At 37.6% G+C, this 22,601-nt stretch overlaps 3 protein-coding genes across 12 annotated transcripts in view; 2 read left to right on the forward strand and 1 right to left on the reverse strand.

Annotated features, from left to right (window-relative positions):
• Positions 1-22,601, forward strand: part of TTLL4A (Tubulin tyrosine ligase-like 4A) — a 673,269-nt gene that overhangs the window by 11,353 nt on the left and 639,315 nt on the right. The window lies entirely within an intron of this gene.
• Positions 1,626-7,703, reverse strand: LOC142225864 (uncharacterized). The gene is made up of 2 exons (XM_075295707.1): positions 7,160-7,703; positions 1,626-2,664 (listed from the first exon to the last, which is right to left on the reverse strand). Exons 1-2 carry the CDS (start codon positions 7,215-7,217, stop codon positions 2,399-2,401), a joined length of 324 nt encoding a protein of 107 aa, XP_075151822.1. The 5' UTR covers positions 7,218-7,703; the 3' UTR covers positions 1,626-2,398.
• On the forward strand, positions 7,843-8,718 carry LOC142224862 (uncharacterized). Its single transcript, XM_075294638.1, has one exon. It carries the CDS (start codon positions 7,843-7,845, stop codon positions 8,716-8,718), a length of 876 nt encoding a protein of 291 aa, XP_075150753.1.

Here is a 22,601-nt window from a genome sequence, read left to right on the forward strand (position 1 = left end):
ACCTAATATTAGTAGGATCATGGTTGTTGGAGGCCACATACGAACACATCCAACAAAAACTCTCATTATAGTTACGGATTATATTTACATACGCATCTCCTAGGAGAAAAGTACTACACCACGGGCATACCTTCGGCCATGAAATAACTAGTGCATTTAAAACATAAAATCACCAAATCTCGAAAACATTGACGTCTCTCACAAAATATGACTAGTAATGCTACTTGAATAGAAACGAATATTGTAGAAATAAGTATAAAATGTAACACATTCAATTAAATAAGATTAAACACAAATTAATTTTACACTTTAAATAGAAATAAATGTCGGTTGTTTAAGGGAGTTGGATTCGAGAATTACGTTCAAATATACCTAATAAAGCATTTATTTCAAATATTTTATGGTAATGTCATTAATTTAAAATACAATTATTATGAAATATTTGTGAAGAATATTCCTAAACGGGGAAAAAAATTCACAATTACCGTTACGTTAAATACACTCAACAAAAGTGAACCCTATATTTCACTAAAGCCGATTTAATTTTATTTTAGTTAATGGAATTATTACGTTTTTAGAAATGATCCATGACTTTAATAACACTACTTTACACTGAAAATGTAAATTTGATGAGAAGTGACTTTTCTTATGTATTTTGATCTACTGAATTCGAAAATGAAAGTTAACATTTTTTATGGAACAGTTTTTGAGATATCCCGTTATTTTTACTTTTCTTGGCCTTTTTCACTAAAAAAATTATATCTCGAGCTAGAAATGTCCGATTATATCGTCGTTGGTACTTGAATGAAATGACGAACAAATGTGTGTAATTACATTTGTGATAAGTTAAGTGGTTCAAAATATATGGATGAAAATAAGGCGAATTTTTACAATGACTCTGTGCCGCCGGAAAAGTATAAACCATTGAAAAAACGTCTGGTTTCTCTTCGTGTTCATAAAGATCATACTTTGACGTAAGAAATAAGACCAACTAGAAGAAAATCTACGGAAAAATAGTTATAAGCAATTGAGTGAATAAATCCAATGTCAAGTCATGCAAATGTGAGTCACTCACCCACAATTTGCGAATCGACCCAATTTTTGGCTACCTCATTGTTCGGAACAAGTGGTGTGAGTTGTTTTTATGGGTTTTGCAACATACGGCTTTATCGTGCTGCAAAATCACCTTGTCGTCTTTCAAAATATTGCGAGCGTTTATCACGCACATCCAACACATCAATTGAGTTCGCAAGCTTCAGGCAATTGCTGTTTTATGTTTAGTCCTGGCAAATGGCACATACTGGAAATGAAAGCTATGAAATGAATATGTGGTAGTATCAGTATTGTGTGATTAGTATATCCGGAACAACTCCATTACTAATTTGAGCATCCAGTAAAACGCTGTCCACATGTTCCGTTGACGGCTAATTATTTTTCGATCACAGTGGTTATCGTTTACACCCCGGAAAATGTGACCTCTTCAAAGCGCCAAAAACATTTTTATTTGTTTGAACAATGTAATTTTCGTAGAAATTAGGAACAATGCATTCTGTTTATTTGTTAATGTTTTCCTACACCTAGTGAATGCGTGGCATAAAAGTAGAAAAGAAATAAAAAGGCACTGGTTTAGAATTTGAACCAAAATGTATGGGCTTTATTTAATAAATTATTGATCGTCAAACAATATTTACCTTCGTAGAAGCGAGAGAGTCTCAAAGTAAGAATGTCAAAAAGCTTGAATGCCGAAAGGCGGGGGTTGATGACATTTGAACTTAAACATTGCCGCCCGCCTTGCAACATCCAGCCATGTTGCAAAATTTAAAAATAAGTTAAATAATATTTACATGTTCAATAATGAAATAGTGAAAGTATATAGAATGTACATTTCAGTTTAAAAAGAGAGCATTTTATTTCAGTTCAATTCTGTTTTTTTCTTGTTATATTTTCCATTTCATGTTTCATTTTTTCCAAAACATTTTATTATTTATTTGCAAATGTGCTCGTTAAGCACGCGATCGTAAATGGACTCGTCAAGCCCGATCGTTGTTATTAAAATTTTAAATAAATTTGACTCGGAAGAGCCGGGTGTCGATGACTCGTAAAGTCAGAAGGCAGTTGAAGACTACCTTACACCCAATTATATGTTGCATGGACCCGATATAACCCACCCGAACTTTGTGAGTTAGGCCCATGGGTGACCGGGGCTAGAGTATATTTGTGGTCCCATTTTGTGAAGCGCTACGGTCCGCAGCCTTCGTTAAACGGGCATCGGCTTGAAATCACGTGAATGATGCCATGCGTATATGTCGATATGCTCGAGCCCTGGTTCTTTCAACTGGTGCCGGAAAGAGTGGCGAAGTCACAAATAATTCTCCTGGAGGAACTCCAGGAGCCGTCGTCAACGGTTTTCTATTGGTTGCTGTTGCAACATTGTCGGCCAGAATAGCAGAATCAGTAGTCGTACTGATGGTATGTTCATCAGCAAGGGGTGCGATGCTAGAATTAATCTCCCTGTTGCAACATTGTCGGCCAGAATGGCAGAATCAGTAGTTGTACTGATGGTATGTTCATCGGCAAGGGGTGCGATGCTAGAATTAATCTCCCGTTCCTCATCCAACATGGGGACGTCGTCCTCAGACTCTGGAAGGGTAGCGGCCATCTTTGCTAGAAAGATTTCGGAACGGAAAACCAAAGTAACATAATGGTCAGGATGACCCGAAACCGTAGGTCGCCTTACAACTTGTAGTCCGATCTATTGCGATTCGAACGCGGCCATCAAACCAAAGATTTTTCACGTAACAAAAACTAGGGAGGACGCGATCATAACGCGACAGATAGACCTATGTTAACTCCCTAAAAGACAAGGATGTAATCCATTTGAACAAACGACGACCGTTAGTACCCGGATGAACATCGCGAAGACGACATAATTTCCACGTAGTGGGGAGTAATAGTTCTCGTCGAGAATGTCGTGGACAAATCAAAAGTAGCATTTAAAGTTACCGCTTTCGTAGAAAAGCAGACAGTTTTGTAAATATAACCGTGGGTTATCATCAAGGCGTGACCTGTAAAGCATTCCACATAATCTCATTGTTAAAACCAGTAGTGGTAAAAATACCGTCGCGATCTATGTGAGAAGACAGCTCCGAATTGTGGTGTATATTGCCCCTTGAACCAGACGCATTATTCAAAATATGGTACCCCGTCAATACGTCGTCAACGTACATGCACTTCCGTAGGACTTGTACATAAAGAGGAAACATCCTCCGCGCCGTCAACCAAATGCAAAAGTTGTCCAAGTCACTGTCTGTAACTAAAAGTTCCGGATAATATTTTGCAGAGAATATCTTAACTGTATTCAATGCAGAAATGTCTAGGACGGGTCAACATATATATGGCGATACATCTGTGTGATATCGCAATTGTAAACGAATTTATACAACCTCCACCTCAAAACGAGGAGAAACAAGTCTGATTGTTGAGTCGGACCGACGTGTAAAAATGTAATTCAAGGCAGTGAAAACCAATCGAAGTTAAGAGAGGATGTCGGGGAAGCTCTTCTAGTTCCCAAAGTGCGGAGAAGTGTCTCGTCGAGACTATTTTCCTTGGGGAGGTCCACAGTAGTCGTGTAGACAGAAATATTCGAGGAAGGACCCGTGACAACCTAGCCGAAGACTGTGTTTTGCGCTAGTAGCGATCCCAAAATATTCGTCCGAGTACCGTGCAATAAAATTTTCGGATAAAGATCCGCGCCCAACAGAAGGTCAACAGGACGAGAAACAAATAATTTGGGGTCGGCCAAACGTAGATTTGGCATACTAGACACAATGTCACAATCTAGAGAAAAAGATGGCAGGTTGCCGGAAATGTTCGGAATAACCTACGCTGTAGTCTCCAGAAGAGCGACTCATCTAGTGGGGTACCAATGCAAAGTGAACAACGTTCTCTCGACGTGATCGAAACACTTTGATTCACACAAGAAATTGTGGCCGAAGTCGAAGACGTACTCAGTCCAAGTCGGTTCCGCAATCCTTCCGTAATAAAGGATGATTCCGAAGCAGGATCTATTAAGGCCCCAGCAGGATACGTGATACCCTGGTGAACGATATTCACCATTGCAGTTCCTAATAATACATTTCCAGTACGTGAAGTATGGAATACCTGTCTACTCGACGTCCCTGACACAATGCCAGTCGACGTAGAAGGCTGATCGGCATCCAACGATACCATCTCGGTATTTCGTATAAGCGGTGCGGAAACGACCGGAGCAGTTATGGGATCATTTGATATATCCCTGTGCAGAAGAGTGTGGTGTCTTCTACCACATATACCGCAATCATATGCGCTGGGGCAATTAGCTGCAACATGTCTGCGCGACAGACAATTCATGCAGCACTGATGGCGCTTAACAATATTCATCCTCTCAAGAACTGAAAGATTATGAAACCTAGAACACATTCTGAGGTGATGCTGTCGTCGGCAGAGAACGCATAATCTGTCAGGAGAGGATTGGGAGGAAGGAGGCGTACTTGTTGGGGAACGAGTCGTTTTCGCATTCGTGAAATGCGAGCGAATTCTTTTGTTGGCCGGAGGCCTGGCGTCAATGCCGCGAATATCGCGAAGACATGTGAATGTCTGGATTCTTTCCGTGAGAAAGAAGTCCAAATCTGACCAAGAAGACAAAGCAGACTTGTCCTTAATACTCTGTTCCCAAAGTATGACTGTACATTACGGCAACCTCTGAAGGCATAAAAAGACGAGGATGGGATCCCAGTCGTCAGTGGCCACATCGTAGATGGACATTGTCGAAATGCATGTCGAGATACCACGTTGTAGTTTCTTCAGTCCTGAACTGGTCTCAGACTCCAAGACCGGTAAATCAAATAATAACTTGAGTTGGTGGTTCACCAATATGCGGATATTATCATAAGTAACCCTTAGTGCCTTCCACGCAAGAGCGAAGCTTCTATGCGTGAGCGGAAATTTCGAAACAACCTCGCGAGCTTCACCACTGGTCTTCTTGAGCAAATGACACAATTTCTCAATATCGCTAAGGCGGCTATTGTTAATGTATAGCGCTGTGAAGAAATCTCTAAATGTCGGCCAATAAAGAAAATCGCCGTCAAAAACATCTATATCACAAGGCGGTAGATTGAGGAACTATTGTCTCCCCTAGAGCTGATAGAAGAGCCGCGTGACTCATCGGACCTATGAGAAACATTCAAAAGTGATGTTGGGTCCTCCAACCGAGGCGATTTAGCAGAATGCTTAGATGGTGCACGTAGTGCATCCAATTTACGGTGAATTGATTCCATAACGTTCAGATAACAATTATAAGCCACATCATATTTGCTGTCAGCAGCGGCGACTGCCTCGGTTTCGTTCCTCTGTGTGGACACAAAGTCAAGACATTCTTCGAATAAGCTCTTAACTTTTTCCCACAACGACTTAGCCTCGGAACCATGACATTCTAGTCTATAGGCGGTTAGGTCATCATCTCGCAAACTGTGAAACTTCGTTTCAAATCGGACTACTGCGTTAGTTGCTCTTGTGAAAGCAGTCAGTGGTGTAGTAGTCATTATGACAAAGTACTGTCAAACTTAAAGGGCGAAAAAATTGACACGTGATGTCCAAAACTCTCGAAAAGAGTATAAATCGATCCAAACGCTACTTCGATTTGTCGTCGAATAAATGAAAATGCAGTTTTTTCCAGTGTATGCGAAATGTGTATCGTCAACACACAATATTTTTCGCAGTGTACCGAAAGTACCACAGATGTGAACAAGGTAACGTAATTACCACAAAAACACAAAAAATGAGATCAGAAAATTTCTCACAGTGTACGGAGTACAACCAATTTTTTACAGTGTATCGTCGATACAGCAATTTCCTTACAGTGTATTGGAAATACCAGCTAAAATTAGCTCTGTAAGGTAAATTATAAGTATTTTAACTTTTTGTAAAAATTGGCGAAAAATTTCCCTAAGTGTATGAAAACACGTAAAGTTTCTTCAAGTGTATCGTAAATACAAGAAACCCTTTTTCGCGTGGCGAAATATATGCAAAATCTTTTTTTGGAAATATTACAATATTTTTCCCAGTGTACCCTGTGTACCAAAAGGTTTTTGCAAGTGTATCCTGAATACAAAAAATATTTACAGTGTATCGTAGAATACAAAGAATGATTTTCGCGTGGCGAATTAGCGAAAAAAAAAATTTTAAACTTTATATATTACGAGAGAGTTTCTCTCAGTGTATATATTATCCAGAATTTCTCCCAGTGTACGTAGGCACACAAAACTTGTGCAAGTGTATCGTGAATATCACTTGTCAAATGGAAAAAATACAAAACAATAAAAAGTGTGAACTTTAAATTGTAAAATATCAACTTGACCGATTGTAGGGTGCGCGGACTGTAAGATGCACGCTACCAAACGGTAAGGTCCAACAACAACAACAATAATATAAAAATCAAAAAGTTTCGTGGAAACTCAAATATGTCAATATTAAAATAATATGTATATCAAATACTATTATTTTATTGTTTATATCGACCGACCGTAGGGTACACTATCACGTAACACGAACGATAATAGTCAACGACCGATATCCAAAGGAATCAACAATAAATACTTTTTCTCAATTGAACTTGCAAAAAATTATTTTTATAATTTCGCGCCGTAAGCGACCCATGCTAATAAACCAACGTGGATGTAACACCTGTGTGCGTACGTGTGTATAGCAAGTTGAACGGCAACTGTATAACACTTTACTATTGATGTCTATTGGCAAACCAATTCTTACAACCAATGCAATTGTTTTTGTTTTTTCTATGCAGATCGAAACAAAAAACCAAAAGAAAAAACAACAATATCAATGTAATCAAATGGAGAAATACAGCGAAATTGAATTCAACTTTGACGTAGAATATTTGGATGAAAACAAATCTGAATTACAAGCACTTTTCAACAATTTATATGAGTATAACCGGGTATTAAAGACCGACGGATAATTTAATTTTTTTCTCGTAGAGATTTTATGGACAACCGATATAAAATACGAGTTGTAAAGCGACCGTAGGCGAGTATTTACTTTTGTTTTTATTTATATTTACACCGAAGGATATGCTCACTTTTTAATTATCACTGAAAGTACTTACCTTGGCCTCTACGAGGCATTTTCAATTTAGTCAACATTGTTACATTAGTAGTCAACATTGTTACATTGTTGGACGTGTTTTCAAGTTGCTCCAATTAAAATTAAAATTTCATTGTGAATATCTCGCTTAACTTGTGCTAAACCGGTGCTTAACGTGATCTAAAGATTTTGCATTCTGTTCGACATATTTCGTTTGAGCTGTTTTGTGTTGAAAGCTGTATTTTTATAAAGTTTTATAAAACTGCAAACCATCGAAAGCAATACAAATATTTCACTTTTTGTTGTTGTTTCGTGGTTTCTGTAAACAAAGAGAAAAGGCGCTTTGACCTGTGAGTACACAAATTAGAAACGTCAGCTTACTCCTCACTCAATAGTGTTGGCCAGCGAAACGTCATTCCACTGTTCTCCTTCTGTTTTGATTGATAAAAGCTCACTTCAAAAGTTTTTCTGTGGTTGTTGATCAGGCTAAGTACTAATCACTGGTTGTTGAAATAGCTAAGTACTGAATTTGCTAACCTAAACTCAACTCTGATTTTGTATATGCCTAGAAGTATACTTTGGATTTTACGTATTAAATTTCTTATTTGATTTCAAGTCTGAATCATATATTTATTCATTGCGAAATTGTTGGAAATATATTTGCATCCACATTCTTGTCTTTGACATATTAAGAAAAATTGAAAAATGGCTTGCCCTATACTGTCGTGTCGTATCACTAAATTGGATGAACAAATGATTTCGTGCTGGATTTGTTCAACAAGTTACCATTCAAAATGTGCGCAATTAGCAGCACGTACAATTGACAACTTACGTGAAGATAAGGGTCTGCGGTGGTGCTGTGAAAAGTGCAAACATATTGATGGCGAGTTTTTTACCTTTTTTAAAAACTGTAGAGCCAGACTCGATGACATTTCGAGGGATTTTGATTTGATCTCAGATCGCTTTAAAAAATATAAGAATCTTCTTGATAATTCTTCAAACTTGGACATAGTGTTACAATCACCAACTGAAAATTCCAGAAAAAGGAAGATATCTAAATCTAACAAGAATTCATCTAACAATGAGATTGAAACAATTTCTCCGACACTAGTTAACGCCAATAATAATATTCAGGATTCAGAGACTGTTGTCATTCCTACTAACAACGCTGAAACTGCACCTTTACCTATTCCACCTATTATTATTACCCCGTCGCATTCGAATTCACTGAACACTGGAACAGTAGTGGCACCAGCTACTGTGTTAACTGATACTAATGCATTCTTTTCTCCTTTTAATACACCTACAAATCAATCGCCTGCTGGTTCAGCTCCAAAACCTTTAAGGGTCTTACCCCCAATGAAAACCATTTTTGCTGCCCGTTTTGCTCCAGAAACAACTGAGGATGATATTCATTTCTACATAAAATCAAAACTGAATGCAAATGTAGACATTAAGGTATCTAAACTGCAATTTGTAGAGAGGAGGAACAAGTCGTCATTCAAAATTTTCGTACCTGAGGACATTTTTGACACAGTGGTCAATCCGGAATTTTTGGCCTTACAGAGCTGTGGTGCATGAATTTGTTTGTAGAGATAGAGTTGCCCGTTTTCCTGCACGTCCCGTTGAGCAATCAAAAAACTGAATAAAACCCTGTCTGATACGAATTTTATTTTAGTTTATCAGAATGTTAGGGGACTTAACACAAAATTATGCAACCTATATACGGATAGCTTTGGCTTTGATTATGATTTGATTATATTTACTGAAACCTGGCTTCAAAGTAATATTTTAAATACTGAAATCTTATGCGACAAGTACCAAATTTATAGATGTGACCGCACAAATGGTTTGAAGAAATCTGGTGGCGGCGTCCTAATTGCTGTTTCTTCGAAATTTGCTTCATCAAAAATTGATATTCCAAATGAACTTCAAATTGAATATTTAGGAGTGAAAATAAGGTGCGGCGATAATTCATTGTTTGTGACTTGCTCCTATATTCCTCCTGGTTCTTGTAACGATGTTTATAATGCTCATTTGACTGCTATCCAATCGGTCCTATCTACTGCGAGATCCTCTGATTTGATTGTTTTGTCTGGTGATTTTAACATTCCATCTATTACATGGAAATATTGTGAGGAAATGAATTACTCCGTACCAATGCTAAGAAATGGATATCAATCTGAATTTGTTGAAAACTTGTTAAAAGATGGACTTTTTCAAATTAGCAACATACAAAATTCAAAAAATAAATTACTTGATTTGTTTTTTACAAATGAACTAAAAGATGTGTTTTTATCTCGCGTCAACGCCGTTGTAAATCCTGAAGATGTTCATCATCCCACTGTCTGTATGAATATAAATATGTCTTTTTCGAGATCTATGCGAAAAAAACTCGTATTGAAAACTGATAAAATATTCTCTTTTAATAGAACTGATTACGAAAAACTGAACTCATTACTATTAAATGTGGATTGGAATAAAATCTTACCAGCGAGAAATCTTGATGAATCAATAAATACATTTTATGAAACTTTGAATTCATTCATTGCCCAATCTGTTCCATTAATTCGAATAACTTCTCACACTGGTCCACCTTGGAATGACAGTAAATTACGTAACTTGAAGAATAGAAAGAATAAACTTTATAAAAAGTATAAAAAATCTGGATCTGTGACTGACTATGCAAACTACTCAATTGCTCGTTCAGAATACAACCTGTGGAATAAACAATCCTATAACAATTATTTATCGAAAATTAAAAATGAACTGAAGCTTAATCCAAAGTCATTTTACAGATTTGTTAATTCTAAACGTCAATCAAATGTGTATCCAAGAACCCTTCACTATGGTGCTGTTGAAGGGGATGATAATGAATCTATATGTAATTTGTTTTCAAAGTTCTTTGCAACAACTTACTGCCATAAGGATTTCAAGCAATCTGATGCGTACCCATATAAGATACAGGAATATTCGACATTCACTACTCCATTTATTTCTCCTGATATTGTGATGAGTTATATGGAAAAGATAAAATGTTCATATCGCCCGGGCCCTGATGGGATTCCCAGTAACATCCTCAAATATTGTGCTCATTCTCTTTCGACTGCTCTTTCATTTCTGTTTAATGAATCTTTGCGCACAGGTCACTTTCCTACGTTGTGGAAGAATTCATTTATCATTCCGCTATTTAAAAATGGAAGCAAGTCAGATATTACGAATTATAGAGGCATTGCTAAATTAAGTGCTATTCCAAAACTGTTGGAGAAAATTATTTCTGATAGTTTGAATCATCAAGTCTCCTCTCTTCTATCGCCTAAACAACACGGCTTCCGTAAATCTTGTTCGACCATAACAAATATCTTGGAATTGACTACAATGGTTAATGAAGGCTTTAGAGATCGTTTACAGACTGATGTCATTTATACTGATTTTAGTAAGGCGTTTGACAAAGTAAACCATTCACTTTTACTGTACAAACTGCATCGCATGGGCTTCAGTGAATTAATGGTATCCTGGTTTGAAAGTTATCTAAAGAATCGTACAAAATTGTAGTATTTGATAACATTATTTCAAAATCAATATATGTGCCTTCTGGTGTTCCACAAGGCAGTCATCTTGGCCCTCTATGGTTCTGCTTATTTATAAATGACCTTCCATCAGCCATTAAATATGGTTACACTCTCATGTATGCTGACGATGTTAAAATTATAAAGGTTATTCGGAATAGTGATGACCAATCCTTACTCCAATCTGATCTGAATAGCATGTACAGATGGTGCTCATCAAATATGATGGAACTGAACATAAGGAAATGCAAGCATATCTCTTTTTATAGATTAAATTATATCGACACGAGTTATAACTTGAATGGCACAACGCTTGAAACTGTTGAATCCTTTAAAGATCTTGGAATACTTTTGGATCGTAGGCTAAATTTTAGATCTCACATTTCTATGACTGTAAATAAGGCCTATGGATCATTTGGATTTGTCAAGCGCTGGAGTAAGGAATTTTCTGACCCATTTGTTACAAGAAACTTATATACTTCACTTGTGCGTCCTATCCTGGAATATGGATCTGTAATTTGGGACCCACAGTACCAAATTCATTGCAATCGTATTGAATCTGTTCAGAAACAATTTTTACTGTTTTGTTTACGTCGGAATAACTGGACACCTCAAACCTTGCCGTCTTACAAAGAAAGACTATCGCTCATCAAATTACATACACTGAAAAGTAGACGTACCATGCTGAATATCTGTTTTATGGTTGATTTAATTAACGGAAGATTTAAATCTGACTTCCTTATTAACAGCATATCATTCAATGTACCCTTTAGACCTACCCGCAACTTTGAACTGCTCCACATTGAATACTTTCGAACGAACTTTGAAAACAACGATCCACTTCGCCGTCTTTGTAAAGAATTCAATAAATTTTATTATTATCTTGATTTATCAGAAGAGAAATACAATGTAAAGAAAAAGATAACATTATTATTAAATACTTGATATATTAACAAACGATATGTATATAATGTAATATATTACTGTTAGTCTGTAAGGGTTTAATCCATAGATGAAAATAATAATAAAAAAAAAAGGATGGTGATCGTCGATCGTTTGTTGTTGTTGTTGATTGGCGTAGCCTTTGTCTTCGAGGAAGAAATAAAAACACCGAATTGATACTTTCCAACAATTATTCGGCCAATGAATGCGTGGCATAAAAGTAGAAAAGAAATAAAAAGGCACTGGTTTAGAATTTGAACCAAAATGTATGGGCTTTATTTAATAAATTATTGCTCGTCAAAAAATATTTACCTTCGTAGAAGCGAGAGAGTCTCAAAGTAAGAATGTCAAAAAGCTTGAATGCCGAAAGGCGGGGCTTGATGACATTTGACGTTAGAAAATGTCCTTATTTTCGTACCGAAAGGCAGAGAAGGTGTAGACAAATCCTAACAGGGATTATACTTGAAAATGATTATATGATTTAACAAAAGCTAAGAAAACGGCATTTGAACTTAAACACCTAGAATAAAAAATTCCACTGAATTGAATTGATATATGTATTAATTTTAGCCAGCACATCTGCCTCCTCATTACCCATTATTCCATAATGTCCAGGTACCCAGCACAGAGTAATGTTTTGCTGTTCAGTGGGAGCCCTAAGCTCTCTGAATTCTTTGAATATTTAACTATTTGGATCATCCCCTTTATCTTATTTACTATTATCATATTTATTTATTTACATTTTTATTTATTTATTTTCTTGTTTTTTTGTTTGTCTTACTTCATGTTACATTTCAAATGAAATGTTAATTGCTCTCAATTTCGTTCTAATATTACTCTTCTGTTTTATTATTTACTACTTTTGTTTCATTATGAATGTTTTACTTTTCTTTCTTTCTTTACTTTTACTCAAAATATTATAATTTTATTTAGTCATATGTATCTAAGGAAATACACTGTTAGAAAAATATGTTTTTCATATGTTCCGATATAAACAAAATGTGTTTCGGGCACGATTTTAAACCACAATATATTTAAGTGCGAACATGTAATGTTCCTAAACTAACACTAAATGTTTGGGACATCTATGTTAATATGTTAGAATATATTATGTTTGGGGCATCAATGTTTCATAAAAATCATATGTGTGAATACAAACATATATAAATTTACAAATTTCGACTAAACATACATATGTTGTGATATTTTATTCAAAGCGACAGAGAGAGTATAGAGAGAAATAGAGATGGAAACCGGGAGAGTTGACGAAAGATATCAATATAACACAGCAAAAGAGTCAAAAGAGAACAATTTCTGTGAAACCGCTTGTATGTTGTTTCGGAAAACTGTTTTATGATAAGGCCAAAAATGTGATATGTTTAAGTCTAAATATTATTTAATTTGAATAAAGAGAATATACATTCTGAACCAAGAGAATAGACATTTGAAAAACAAACAGCTTATGTTTTCGCCTTGAGAGCAGCATTTTATGTATGTGTGGACATGTGTTTTGTTTATCATTTTGGCATTATGGGCACAATTTTTTTCTTGGTTCGTTAAAAGAAATCAGGGGTCTTCATAAAAATAACGAAAGGGCACTATACTCTTTTTAGAGTTGGGACAGTAAAATGAAATAAGGAGGAAATAGTGAAAAATTACACAGTAAAATGTAAAAAAACAAACTTTAGTTCCTCTTTATTAAAAAGTAGTCCACGAGGAGTTGACGGACACCATCAAATATAAAAGCGGGCATTAAGTTCGAGTTTTACAGCTAAAACAATTTAAAAAGTTTATTTTCTTTAAAATGAATTATTAAAGAAAAATAAAAGGAATTTTAGAGCGATGGTGTTAAATGCTAGTAACTGTTCACTCCTAAATAAATTTATGTTTATATTATAAAATTATGTTTGTATGTTTATACTCGACTCCACGTTCTTCTTTTGTTAGTTTTTGAATTCCTTCCAAATTTTAAAGTTTTGTACAAAAACAGTTTTTATTACAAGATTGTTATTTTTGCAATAAAAAATAATATTTTATCCAAAAATCAGTCAATTTCGTTTATATCAAGCACTGTTACTGACTATAAATCTTTAATAACACACATTTCGAAGTTTCATTTAAAAAAGAATTAATATAGTATAAATATAAATGTGTAAATTAAAAAAAAAAAAAAAAAACAAAAAAATGTTCGGTCGGAGCAGGGATTGAACCCACGACCCTTTGCATGCAAGTCAGACATGCTAACCACTGCTCCACGTGGCAAACAAATGTATGTTTCTGTTAAATAATGTTATGTTTGCATGGGCTCGTGGGCGCTGCAAACTATGCTATATAAATGTAACTTAAAACGATAATTATCTACTGGTGACTATAACAGCTACGTAGCCCAGTGGATAGTGTGTTGGCTTACAAACTGTATGGTCCTCGGTTCGATTCTCCGTGCAGGCGAAAGGTAAAATTTAAAAAATTTATAAAAGTGAATAATTTCTTCAACATTATTTGTATTACAGAGAAAGGTTCCAATAACTAAAAAATTTCGTGGAAGTGAAAATTACGAGTATGTTAGGGAATGAGCACAATCGTGTTTGGGAAAAATTCTTCCAAGCATATAATATTTTTGGCTCAAAATGCTTCCAAACATATAATATGTTCACATAAAACAAACATATTAATGTTTCGGCAGTATGCAATAATATATGTGCTTCCTGCAAAATATGTTTGGAACATATGTTAAAGAAGCGATTTTTTTTGAGGGTGTAAGCATTACATACTTTACTTTATAACAAAATACTTCAAACTTATTATACATATATATATATTTTATAAATTGTGGATAATATCTCTAGGCTTATAAATCTTGCACTATAATTATAAGAATTTCTTCTTGTTGTGCAAGTTATCAATAAATAAATAAATGAAATGAATACCGACTTCATCAACAGGGGCCCCTCAGCTTTTGCAATACAAAATACCTCCGCCTGAAAAACACTGCATGCACTGTCCAATTTATATGAATTGCCATTGCCAATGCCTTCAACAATTTTCGATCTATCAGTTCAGATCTCCAAAATGACATACCACGTATACCGGTATGAAGTGAGCGTCAAGATACAAACGATAGAAAACATTTGTTGTTAACGATCCCTTATATTTTTTGTTTGTTTCTGTGACATCTGACAAATATTTAGTATACATCAAGTCATTGAACAGACAACATCATATTTTTTCATCATGTTAAAATGTCGAATGTTATACTAGAAAGTGATGATTTGCGAAAAGCATTAATTGTTTGTTTTCATTTGAAGAAAAGCGCTGCTGAATCGCATCGAATGCTTGTTGAGGCATATGGTGATCATGCTCTATCAGAAGCAATATGCAAAAGAAGGTTTCAACGGTTCAGAAGTAATGATTTTTTTTAATCGAATGGTCCACAACACCCACTTTCCCGCCCCTTCCGACCGTCCCCATAACGTAGGGACAGCGTACACACCATGATCCGGACCATGGCGGGGTGGAGGCAGAGGGATGTAACCAGTTACAGAGAAGGACTCATCAGCCGGATAAATTACATCACAAGACCAAATACTAGGTTATTCACAACAAATGTATTAGTTATCCAAATATGCAAAAATTCTGGACTTCATCATATCAATACTCAAGTTAGTGTCAACTAGATGATAGATTGAATTAAAATTAATGCACATCCTACGAATATGCTCCACAGAAGACTAATTCGGGCGTTGAAAATCAATGAAAAGAAACTGGTAATTCCTAGATGCCCTAAAAGGAATATTTATCCTAATCCTAGATATCAATTCCGAGCATGGAATATCCCCACTATTTAATCTATACATCATCATGGATTTCAACATCGTCCGTCGGCAAATGAATCAGTCTCAATCTAGAAGTGTAAGGAGGAAGAACAAAATTACTGTTCCAATGAAAATGTCTCAAAGCGAACAACAAGAACTGCTTCTGATCCGATTCAATCCTATCAATGTAAACATCTTACTGAGGATCCCACACGGATACTCCAGAATGGGTCTAACAAGGGCAGTAAAAATCCTCTTGGTAACATAAGGGTCCGAATACTCTTTCGCCCAACGCTTTATGAATCCAGATGCCTTACTCACCATCGGATTAATATGATCATTAAAATTAAGCCTACGACCCATAACAATGTCAAGATCAACAAAAGAATCAACCTCTTCCAATAACGAGCCCTGTATACTATACCGAACATCAATAGACCTAGACCTGAGGAATCGCATAAACTTGCATTTCTTTAAGTTCAAATCCATTAGATTAACCCTACACCAACCACCAAAGCTATCCAAATCATCCTATAATAAATGCACCCGACCAGAATTATCGAACGAGGAGAATAGATTAGGTTAGGTTATGGAGGCTGACACGAATCCGAACTTGCGGGTTTGTGTCCACTTAGACCATAGTTGGTCCATTGCGATACCTCTAACTTCTTTCCATCTTCCTCCTCGTGTCCGTCTACTTCCGGCCGGAATGAGCCTATCGTATGATAATGTATCCTTTGGACGCGCCTAGTTCCTCCACCCCGAAGACTTGATGAAGACGAGGATATTCCTCATACTGCATACTCGCAAGTCGGTCATAGTCTGAAAGAAATAAGAGCCCAGTATCTTGTTTCTTCTGAAAGATAGTGCTGGACACTGGCACAGGAAGTGAAAAAAATCTTCCGTAGCATCGGGGTCCAGACACCACCTACAAATGTCATCATTCGCTAGACCTATCCTTACCATGTGTTTTCCCAAGGTGTTGTGTCCCGTTATGATGCCTATCATAGACCTTACATCCTCTCTCTGCAATGACATCAAGCCTTCAGAGTTCCTAATATTATTTTCGTCCCATATCAGATTGGTTTGTTCACAGCCAATAGAAGAAGCCCATCGTCTCTTCCATAAATCTTCATATTTGCTGTTGATCCTGTAAATAAACAAAGAGAGCGGAGGAAAAACGTCCGAAATGACGTTTTCCGTACCACCTGCGCCTTTCTTAGCCAGTATATCTGCCTCTTCATTCCCAGCTATACCATAATGTCCAGGTACCCAGCACAGAGTTACATTATGCTGTTCAGTGAGAACCCTAAGCTCTCTACGACAGCGGCTGACCACCTTTGACCTTATGTTCGTACTGCTCAGGGCCTTTATAGCTGCCTGACTATCGATGAAAATGCTGATATCGCATCTAAATAACGGCCTCATCGATATAAGTTCAGCAGCTTTTGCAATAGCAAATATCTCGGCCTGGAAAATGCTGCATTGTTCGTCCAACTTAAAGGACTCCTTAAGTTCTAACTCCTTGCAGTATATTCCGCTGCCTACACCCTCGGTCATTTTTGAGCCGTCAGTATAGATGTTGAGATTCCCAAAGTGTATCCTGTTTTCATCCCAGTCCTCTACGCTTGGGATAATTGGTTCCAGGTCACTCTCAAACATGTGCCATGACGCCATATAGTCCGTTCTTATATGTCGTCCGGCATACAATATCAGTTCAGTGTGTCTACAGCTCGTGCTCTCCAAAGAGTCCAGGCCCTTCAGTCTGATCAGTATGACCTCCGCAGTCCTCCTAATATGCAGGTCCAGTGGGCATATCCCCATAAATACCTCCAGTGCAGATGTGGCCGTTGTCCTCATCGCCCCGGTCATGTAGATAAGGGCCGTTCTATTTATCCTGCCCAATCTCTGTATATGACTGTGGTGGTTAGTGGTGGGCCACCAGACATGACATCCATACACAGCTACTGGCCTTATTACAGCTGTGTACAGCCAGTTGAAAAGGGACGGTTTCATTCCCGACCGCTCCCCAACAAGCTTCTGACACGCGTATAATGCCGCATAGGTCTTCTTCATACGATCCGCTACATTCTCGAGCCAATTTATCCTCGAGTCCAGTACAATCCCCAGGTAACGTGCCGATTTCGAGAGTGTCAATCTCGTACCCTGAAAATCTGGATCTTTGTACCCATCCAGTCTCTTTCTCCTTGTAAAGAGCACCAATTCCGTTTTCCTTGGATTTACTCCTAGTCCACCCCCACTAGCCCATTCCGCTAGAGACTTCAGTGACTCGCTCATCACGTCCGAGATCGTATCCAAGAATTTGCCTGAGACCATTATGACAATGTCATCCGCGTACGCCACCACTTTTATGCCCCTATTACTCAGGGCGCTAAGAATCTCATCCACTATAATTAGCCAGAGCACAGGTGATATAACTCCTCCCTGAGAAAGTCCTCTCGTTGTAGTCGCTTGTCGTTTAGCATCTGCCAATTCCGCTTCGATGTTCCTATGGCGTAGCATTGCCTCAATCCAGTTCGTTACGATCTACTACTTTCTCGATTTTTGTGTTATTGAAGGAATAACTTAACATCATCAGAATTCATCAAAATCCTAGAGTTAACTACGGACTGAGGTAAATCGTTTATAAACAACAAAAATAAGACAGGCCCCAAATGACTACCCTGAGGCACACCTGATGGGAAATCAAAGCACCTCGATACAATCTGCGTACCGCACTGAAAATACGACGAAATCCAATCCTATCCAGCTTAAATAACAACAGCTTATGATTCACCCGGTCAAAAGCCTTACTAAAATCCGTATAAATAACATGAGTCTGATTCCCAATAACAAACTGATTAGTAACATGAGAAGTAAATTCCACCAAGTTCGTAGTAGTCGATAGGCCCTTACCAAAACCATGCTGGCAAGGATCCAATATCGAAGAAATGCTATGCGACAAAGCATCCGTAACCATCTTCTCAAAACCCTTGGGAATAGCACTCAATTTCGCTATCCCCCTATAATTACTCACATCAAAAGGGCTCCCTGACTTATGAAGTGGTACGGCAAAAGAACTCCTCCATCTTAGAGGGAAATAACCGTACTTCAATGAACTATTAAATAATATCGACATTGGAGCAGAGAGACATTCGGAGCAACACTTCAGAATTAACCCAGGAATTCCATCTGTACCACTACTGGTGGGCGCCTTAACCCCCCGCAAATACCCAGACAAAGACAGGCTATCAAATAATGGAATTGCCACTCGATCAAGCGACCTACTAAAATAGGGATATGAACCATCAGCATCATAAGTACTATTCCTATAAACAGACTCAAAATAGCCCGCGAAACAGTCCGCAATAGACTGGTGCCCATAAAAGTCAACACCATTCCTCTCGATCTTTCATGGCCTAGTCGAAGACTTGCGTTTCATCCTAACAAACGATCTACTACTTTCTCGATTTTTGTGTTATTGAAGGAATAACTTAACATCATCAGCATTCATCAAAATCCTAGAGTTAACTACGGACTGAGGTAAATCGTTTATAAACAACAAAAATAAGACAGGCCTCAAATGACTACCCTGAGGCACACCTGATGGGAAATCAAAGCACCTCGATACAATCTGCGTACCGCACTGAAAATACGACGAAATCCAATCCTATCCAGCTTAAATAACAACAGCTTATGATTCACCCGGTCAAAAGCCTTACTAAAATCCGTATAAATAACATGAGTCTGATTCCCAATAACAAACTGATTAGTAACATGAGAAGTAAATTCCACCAAGTTCGTAGTAGTCGATAGGCCCTTACCAAAACCATGCTGGCAAGGATCCAATATCGAAGAAATGCTATGCGACAAAGCGTCCGTAACCATCTTCTCAAAACCCTTGGGAATAGCACTCAATTTTGCTATCCCCCTATAATTACTCACATCAAAAGGGCTCCCTGACTTATGAAGTGGTACGGCAAAAGAACTCCTCCATCTTAGAGGGAAATAACCGTACTTCAATGAACTATTAAATAATATCGACATTGGAGCAGAGAGACATTCGGAGCAACACTTCAGAATTAACCCAGGAATCCATCTGTACCACTACTGGTGGGCGCCTTAACCCCCCGCAAATACCCAGACAAAGACAGGCTATCAAATAATGGAATTGCCACTCGATCAAGCGACCTACTAAAATAGGGATATGAACCATCAGCATCATAAGTACTATTCCTATAAACAGACTCAAAATAGCCCGCGAAACAGTCCGCAATAGACTGGTGCCCATAAAAGTCAACACCATCCCTCTCGATCTTTCATGGCCTAGTCGAAGACTTACGTTTCATCCTAACAAAATCATAAAAAGACCTCAATGAAGATCACTTCTAACCTTATCAATATAACGAACATCACACGCCCGTGATTCCATATTATAAATAGACCTAGCGACAGAGTACCGAGCATTATCAACATCAGATCCCATCCTCTTATAACGTCTAAAACATCTATTCCTATCATTCCTGAGTCTCGTCAACTCAGGAGAATACCATGGCTGATTCCTAGGGAAATCCACCCTTCCCCTAGGAACAGTCCGAGACACAAAACCGTGCAAAACCTTGTAGAAATTATCAACAGTCGCATCGTGATCGGACAACCGATTACACCTACATACAGAGCCCCAGTCAACATACGAAAGAAGCGAATTCAACACACCCAAATTCGTCTTCTTAAAATAGAGCAAAAATACCTGATCCCGAGCAGCAACCATTCGAGACCTATGAGCAACATCCAAGAGGGAAAGAGAGAAAGCAGGGTGATACCTATCCCTGGTATAAGATCACATCTGGACAAATTATACGGATCGCCTACAAAAACCAAATCAAAAATCTTCCCAAAGAAATTAAAAACTCCAATGATCTGACTCAAACCAGCATCAAGAAAAAGATCCAAAAAAGTCGTCACCTATTCCGATCCACCAGAAGTAGTCAATGGAGTCAACGCCTCCGTATCACGCAAGCTGAGCCAAGACACCATAGGCACGGGGTTCAAACTATTGCAGTATACTGGTAATGATGTAAATCGAGCCCGTATAATTGCTAAAAACGAGCTCAACTTGTTTCTGCTTCCTTCAATGTGCAATACTGACACTGTCGTTGCCAATTTAGAAATAGCCAAATGCACATATTGGGTATCTTCGGTCTACATGGAACAGGATAGGGAGATGCCTCCATGTGCCGTTAACACCTTAGTTGAGGAGCCATTCTCAGTATGTGATGCGATGCAAATGCACTTCATAGTATATGGGGAAGTGGTGTCATTAATACAAGAGGAGAGTCACTCCTAGAGTTTATTTTGCGTACTAATGTGGTAGTTTGCAATAAGGGAGATGCCCCAACATTTGTCACTAAAAACAGGCAAGAGGTTTTGGACGTCACCTGAATGAAATGATATCTGATTGGCAGGTTTTAAGTGCACATAGCTTCTCAGATCATCGCAACATCAGTTTCAAATTTGATGTTCATACCACCAAGACCATATTTCCGCCAAATGTTGCGAAATCTGATCTGAGGAAATTGTATCGGAATCTAGAATAAAATGGGCATTAAATACCTTTTGACCATTCAAATACCCTGGACCTGATAGAATTACTCCGGCGGAGTTACAAGCAGTGACTGACAGAATTATCCCCTGGTTGTCGGCGATATATATAGGATATATCAACTTAGCATATATTCCAGGAAAGTGGTGAGAAGCAAACGTCGTTTTCATACCTAAAGCGGGAAAAGCCTCTCACTCGAGTGCAAAGGATTTCCGACCAATCAGCTTATCCTCATTCCTACTTAAGACTCTGGAGAGGATGATAGATATTTATCTTAGAACTAGAGTCGATTCAAGTTTGCTCTCGATACGACAGCATGCACCCAGAAAAAAGAATTGGAAGTTCTTCTAAAGGTACTACTTTAAAAGCACTTCCAAAAAAGACCTCCCAAAGGTTTAATTTATTTAATTTTATTTTTAAATTTTAAATTTTAATTTATTTTGTTTCAAATAGGTTAAAAAGACAGTAAGAATTAATAAAATGGTATAAATTATTTAAATTTTGTCGAAAAAATTCTAAATCCATTCTAGAAAAATTGGAAATTTTTGAAAATGTTTGAGGTCAAATTTTTTAGACAATCGTTAGAGTGCATTAAAAATTATAAAAAATTTTAAAAATTATTTATTTGGCAAAATATGACACAATTTTATAATTCACATCCGATACATAGAATTCGGACCACACCTTAAGAAGTGATGCAAATTCAGTGCAACGGCTGTTGAAATGGTGGACATCCGTCCTATGACAAGCCCATGTTAAATACATCGCTTCTGTGCCACTTTTGCATCACTTCCGGGTCTAAAAAGAACATTTTCACTACTTTTTTTGGCGACGCTTGTTTTGCTGGGCATACTCGAAAGGCAGGTCTACTGAGATCGCATTACATGAACTAGTCAGCTTTATTGAAAGCTCACACAGACGAACTTCTAATGAAGAGACGTATTTCAGCCACACTAGGACAAGCAAACATACAAAGGTATGTGAACAGAGGCACTCCCCAAGGAGGAGTTCTATCACCTCTTCTTTGGAATGTTGCTATAAACAACCTTCTAGTTTCCATAGAAAAAGAAAGAATAAAAGTGGTGGCATACGCAGATGATGTGGCGCTAGCAGTCAGGGGAAAATTCCCATTCACAATCAGAGATATTATACACAGAGCCCTCCGGATGACTGAGAAACGGGCGAAAGACAATGGTCTAGGGGTAAATTCTGCAAAGACAGAACTGGCCATGTACTGCAAAGATCGCAAAACTCCAATGGTTAGGCCCATTTCCTTATGGAGTATTGAAATTCCCTTTGGTGAGTGTGCAAAATACCTTGGCGTTATTTTGGACAGGAAGCTGAATTTTTGGCTTAATATTGAAGAATGGGCGAGGAAAGCAACGGTAGCTTTGTACTCGTGCAAAGAGGCAATAGGAAAAAAGTGGGGACTAAAACCAAAAATTGTGCATTGGCTATACACGGCAGTGGTTAGACCTGTAATGCTATATGGTGTTGTAGTCTGGTTGCCGGCACTTCCCCTGCCGACAAGTTTAGACA

The sequence above is a fragment of the Haematobia irritans genome, chromosome 2 (genome assembly GCF_050003625.1).
Source record: "Haematobia irritans isolate KBUSLIRL chromosome 2, ASM5000362v1, whole genome shotgun sequence".
In the NCBI taxonomy this organism is placed as follows: domain Eukaryota; kingdom Metazoa; phylum Arthropoda; class Insecta; order Diptera; family Muscidae; genus Haematobia; species Haematobia irritans.